At 32.7% G+C, this 6000-nt stretch overlaps 1 protein-coding gene and 1 long non-coding RNA gene across 2 annotated transcripts in view; both read right to left on the bottom strand.

The window, feature by feature from the left end:
- Nucleotides 1–3868, bottom strand: part of LOC114244992 (cationic amino acid transporter 2) — a 44459-nt gene extending 40591 nt beyond the window's left edge. The window contains exon 1 of the mRNA XM_089728981.1: nt 3579–3868. Within this exon, the coding sequence (XP_089585107.1) occupies nt 3579–3672 (94 nt within the window). The 5' untranslated portion in view covers nt 3673–3868. The remainder of the gene's footprint in view (nt 1–3578) is intronic.
- On the bottom strand, nt 375–2187 carry LOC149502406 (uncharacterized). Its single transcript, XR_016323378.1, has 2 exons — nt 1341–2187; nt 375–448 (listed from the first exon to the last, which is right to left on the bottom strand). It is a non-coding gene; the product is annotated as an uncharacterized LOC149502406 (long non-coding RNA).
- Nucleotides 3869–6000: the final 2132 nt, after the last annotated feature.

Below are 6000 nucleotides of genomic sequence, written 5' to 3' on the forward strand. Positions count from 1 at the left end.
AGCATGGAGAATTCCTCCTCTCAACCTTTTCCCCAGAGTACTGACTCACTTCAACAGTGTCTAGGGGACCTACCTGGTAGTGTTTCCAGACTGAGCGAAAGCATTTGGGTTTCCAAGCCCTCAGATCCCGAACGCTAGATAACTCGCACGAAATCCAAAACCTGCCTCCTCCACAGGGTAAACATTAACCCTGAAAGCTTAGAAACGGGGGGGGGGGGAGGTTGTACAAATAATAGACTGTCTACACAGGAGAAGATTTATTGAAAATTAGCTGGTGTCAATCCACTTTGCCAGCATACTTACCAGCAACTAGAAGATGGTGCATATGGTGCTACAGTCTTAAAATTGATCCTAAGTCTGCAGATGTTGCCAAATTCTTTTTTCTTTTCCAAAAAGAAAATTTTGCCTGTAAAACAATCCTTCTGCATAAAGCAGCGCTGTCGACTTTCTGTGGACAACATACATGTAGGACAGCAAACATTCTCAAGCTCTCTAATAAAAATTGCTATTCTAAAAAAGCCATCGGAATAACTAAACAAAATTCAACTACTTATTACAACTTTACTAAGTATAATCCCATTCACATGAGATCCGAGAATAGTTCTAAATTGGTTTTCTTCAAACCCAACCACCAGATCACGCCTCAAGGTAGCTTGAAGGACACCAACAACCATGTTGCTGGCTACTGGACGCAGAGTTAATAACCTTACTTTGCTCAACATTTCTAAAGACAGGTTCTTTGATAACAGAGAAAGACATCTTTCTGATACCAGTCTTTGGGTCTAAAATTGAAATCCATTTTCGTCAATAATCTGCATAAGTGCTTTTTAAACATGAAACTAAAGACATGCCCAGTAAGATTCGTAAGGACTTTTTTCCAACTATGTGTGTTGTCACAAAAGCGGCATACCGTACTGTAATTGGAAACTGGTCTTCGTTCAACCTTACGAGGTAGTGGCATCAACCCATCTCTAAGAAGTTGTAGATCAGCAGTAGCCTCTGAGATGGATTGATAATGAACCAATAGACGAAATACTTTCTAGAGGCAATTGCAAATCATCCAAACGTTTAGAATAATTATTGCCGAATAATAGAGCTTCCTAAAGATCCTCACGATTCTTTTTTTTCAAAACATTTACTCATCATTTACTCATGTTGTATATACATCATTTATACAATTTATACATTTTCTTGTGTATACAAGATAAAATGTTTATTACAAACTTATAAATATTTTTTAATTATTGAATTAACATGAAAGTTAACAGCTGTGTTTTTTCGATTTAATAATTATATAAATTATGAACATTATCATTGCGCTTCATAATTTTATAGCTTACCTATTTCATCATAGCGTTGTGCTTAATAATTTCACCAGCAGATAACAAACACGTCTTCATAATACAATGCTGTATGTTTTCCAAAGGCACATCAATATTACGGTTTTACATAACAATAAAACCGATATTATGTGCCGAGAAGGAAAACATACAGCATTGCAGGAAGTTCTTCCTGGTGAAGACTATGAAGATCAAAGATGGCTGCGCTTCCTTTATACTTGCTGGCAGCACCTAGCGGCTAAAGATGGAACTAAATTGACTGTCTATGGTTGGACATAGACAAGGAATTTAAGCTAAGTACACACTGCTTCTTCATAATACAATGCTGTATGTTTTCCTTCTCGGCACATAATATCGGTTTTATTGTTATGTAAAACCGTAATATTATAAATATTACTGACCCGTAATATCACTGAAGTATCTCTATACTGTGTCACAAGCTGAAATTAATTGAGCATTGAGACATTTGAATTGGTATGTTAACGGTTACCAATGTCCCAATTGATTGAATAGCACTTTAAACGAGTACACAGACTTTATTTATGGCCAGAAATGTTCATAAGCACACTCTAATTGTATTTCCAGAATAATCCAGAATAACATTATGTAGTATATTAAATCAATCTATTTGCCTACTAAAACTACAAAAGACCCTTTTAGTGACACTGGAAACCTTAGTTTATAGTTATTGTTTTCCTATCAGTGAATCAATGTATTTTCCTCCTGGAAAGAGAAAGATCAAACTCATGTTCCGAAGATGATCTGAATAGTTTTAAGTTTTCAATTCCTAACCCTCTAAGGCCTAATGAAATAACTTATACACTACATTCAAGTGACACTCTCTTTTGACTCTTAGTAACTTTGAGATGTTCTTTACTTTAACAAAACTACAGACTAATAAAAACTACCGTTAACAAATTGAAGCAACACACAGGCAGGAAGAAATTTTATTATCTTTTACATTTATTATCTTTTATTATCTTTTATATTATTATCTTTAACTTGGTTGAAAATATGTAACTTTTCAGATAACTCTTTACAGTTTATGAATTTATTATTAATGGCAATTCGAAACAATCTTTTATTCATTTTATGTTTCGTGTAGATGATGTAAATTACTTTTTACCAGTTTTAGTTTTTACCAGTAACAGTATGCAGGTGGGAGCCCTTGGTAAGTCTTATTAGGGTGAACCTAAAAAACATTGCATGTGGAAATAATATTACTATTCTTTTTTTGCTTTAACTCAGCCAATAAACACAGCCTAACTAGTGTTTACCAGACATCAATGTGAATACTGCCCAATCAAACTGAAACATGAGAGCCAAGTTTCCAATTATATTGAGTAGCAGCTATCTCATTTTTCAAGCTTAACAATACTGGCAAGATATAATATAATGTCACCATTATTTATTAAAAGTTATAGATAACATAGGATTCCCTTCTTTTTGTCATCCCTTAATTTTTCTGATAAAATTTGGGTTAAGGCTGAATACCACATATAGAATAATTTTTATCTATTATATTACAGAAATATTAATAATTATTATGTCTATATTTTATGTCTTACAGCACAACAAAATGACTTTTATAAGTATTCAGGCTCTTTAAGAACAGCTAAATTCTTTTCGTTAATTCAAAAAGCCGTTGGCACTTCATGTGGACTGTGATCAAAATTGGCAGCTTGATCAGCTACTTGTATTCATCTGCCATCAAGTTCTAATAATAATTATATCATTGAAGTAAAAAATATTGAAGTCCAGTGTGTTGTCTATAAAGTTCTTTTTTTTTTATTAGGACACTAATTATCAAGAATAAGTTTCCAAATTCTAGATAGCTTTTAAGCACTTATATTTATAATGAATATTAATAGAAATGCAACTAATAATATAATGAATATCCATATTTATATTCTATAAGATAAATCTTTATGAAGCCATTAATATAAAATTATTTCTGAATATTACTGTATATATTCTCAAATTTTAGATTAATATTAATACAATATTAAACTCAAAGTACTTATTTTTTTGTAATCTAGATTTGTCAAAGGTATTAAAACATGTTACAAAATGTATTCTAACCAATTTAACTTAATAACTAAGGCGTATTCTCCATGACGTGGCTTAAATTTTACCTTGAATTAATGCTCTGATGCAAAATTTCAAATCTGAAATAACATTCTATACACGAGGTAGATGACGCAACTCCAAATTTGAAATAATAAATTAAATACTCACCATTTTCAAAAGATCTCCGCACCGAAGAGTCTCGGTCACCAAATCCACGTATACTTTCATAGTTTCTACCTATATTTTCAGCAGGATATGACATTTTTCAGTGCCGAACTTTAATGCATTAACCTAATCTTCAAGAATTATTTCAGCATTTATTTAAGAATTATAATTTAACTCCGTCCCAATTTTACACTTTAAAATTAATTTCGATTACAATGTCTTAATTTTTAATTAATTAAACTCAAAGTTTAATGCACATATTTGCTTTGCACATGTTTGAATTATTTATATTCAAGCGGAATTTTATCAGTAGAAAATGAACTTGAGCAAAGTGACAGCTGACGTTTATATAAACGTTATGTTATAGCAGTCAGTGAAGTAAGGCTTTTGAGTGGGAGTATAAAATTTACATTTATTGGGATTTAGAAACTATCTTAATATTATATTACTATGTGCCAATAACAATACCATTAACGGTAACCTTTACTACTACACAAGTCAACATTGAAAAACATTGGAATACAATTTCTCGAATGGTTTGAATTTTGAGTAATCAGTTTATATGCTCTCCAAATTTTAGACAAGTAAGCTCTTCCTGAATTTTCAAAAGTCCATGGACATGTCTAGTTTTTTTGACGTCCTTCTATTGTATGTCGTTTAAATCACACCGTTTTTTGAAGTTATACTTCTTTAGGCGCGTTATGAAAAATTTATGAGAGTGAAATTTTACGATGCGCGCGCACCGTGACACAAAATTAACAGAAATGAAGTTGTCCACTAAATCGCTCATTACAATACGACCGACATAACTTGGCGAGTCTGAATATATCCGCAGGTTAACTTTCGCGCATGTACACTCGTTAAAAAAAGTGTTATTAGCATTCATTTTTTAACGTCAAATATTTATTATTAAATTATTTAATATATATAAAAAAAAAAAATTAATAAAAATAAAGTATAACTTCTTACGCGCGTACATAAGTACACCCACCCTTTTTTTATTGCCCCTGTAGGCAAACGAGCATACGTGATACGGCCCACCTGATGGTGAACGGTTACCGTCGCCCATGTACTTCAGCAATGCCAGGGGCAGAGCCAAGCCGCTGCCTACCGCTTAATACTCTCCACAAGCCTCTTTTGAAGAAGGACATGTCATAGCGCTCGGGAAACACCGTGGAGGGGAGCTCATTTACACCTCATTACATACACCATTTACATCTGGTAGATCATGATTATTTTTCACGAGGTTTTAAGATCCCTGTGCTAAATTGATGGTTTTTTGAATCAATTAAAAGAAATATACAACAGGTATGTACATAGTTCTAAATGTAATATTTGCTACTATTTATTTAAGAGTTTTTCATAAGTTTCGAGTACCGGAGCACTTACAGAACTAGACAGGGAGAAAGATCCCGATCTCACTCACACAGAGGTGATAAACTTGCACAAAGTCAAAGTTAAGCTTTTAGCTCAGTGTCTGTCATATGTCTGTGTCATTTCACTCGCGGTCGCAAGTGGGTGCTAAACCAGTGTAAATCAACTGTAAAATTGAGCAGAGCGGAGCGGATAGTGTATGCTAAATGTATACATACATTATACCTACATACTCGTCAAGTATTAAAATATTGATCATTGATTTCACCAAGAAGTGGTATAAAAAGATTTTTACTTCATGTACCTAATGGTTATTTTATTTCACATTTTTAGGTGTTTGATTTTCCTTCTACGACAATTAAGTGAATAAAAATTATGATGAATAATGAAAACCATTAATGGAAATCAAACTGAGAGAAGGGCTTCCAATAGTCGTTGGCGACGTATTGATGTGATGATTATAAAATGTACTTAAATTCCGTTTAAAATTACTACCACCTTCCCTTAGTGTATTAATAATAAAAAATTGCACCCGTACCATTCATCATAAATAGGGGCATATTACAATGACAAAACTAAGGCAGATTAACTACGGGAAGTTAAGGGAAATAAAAAAAATTCGTAAAAAACAAAAAAGTATGAATAAATATGTAACCTATTTATTTCATAGCAAGACCTATTTTACATTAGAGATTTAATTCTGGATACACTCCACCGTTTTACTCCGACATTCCGACTGGTGGACATTATTGTGAGTGGCCTACATTATTAAAGTTCATACAGCGGTAGAGTAACGACCCGATTCTGAAAAAGAATCAACTAGAGCACTAACCTAAACAAATAGCTTCAACTTACTGATTAGTTTAATTTTTCAATATATTAGCAGATGAAAACTAGATAGATTTAAGAAAACTGTCAAGGAACGTTTGTGCAACAAGGCATATTATAAAGTTAAGGATTATTTACTACATGGCACTACGTGGGAATGACGCGTTCGCTCCTGGTTTTTTCATTTTTCATTATTATTATTATTTTAATTGTATTTTTTGAC

The sequence above is a fragment of the Bombyx mandarina genome, chromosome 08 (genome assembly GCF_030267445.1).
Source record: "Bombyx mandarina strain Sakado chromosome 08, ASM3026744v2".
In the NCBI taxonomy this organism is placed as follows: domain Eukaryota; kingdom Metazoa; phylum Arthropoda; class Insecta; order Lepidoptera; family Bombycidae; genus Bombyx; species Bombyx mandarina.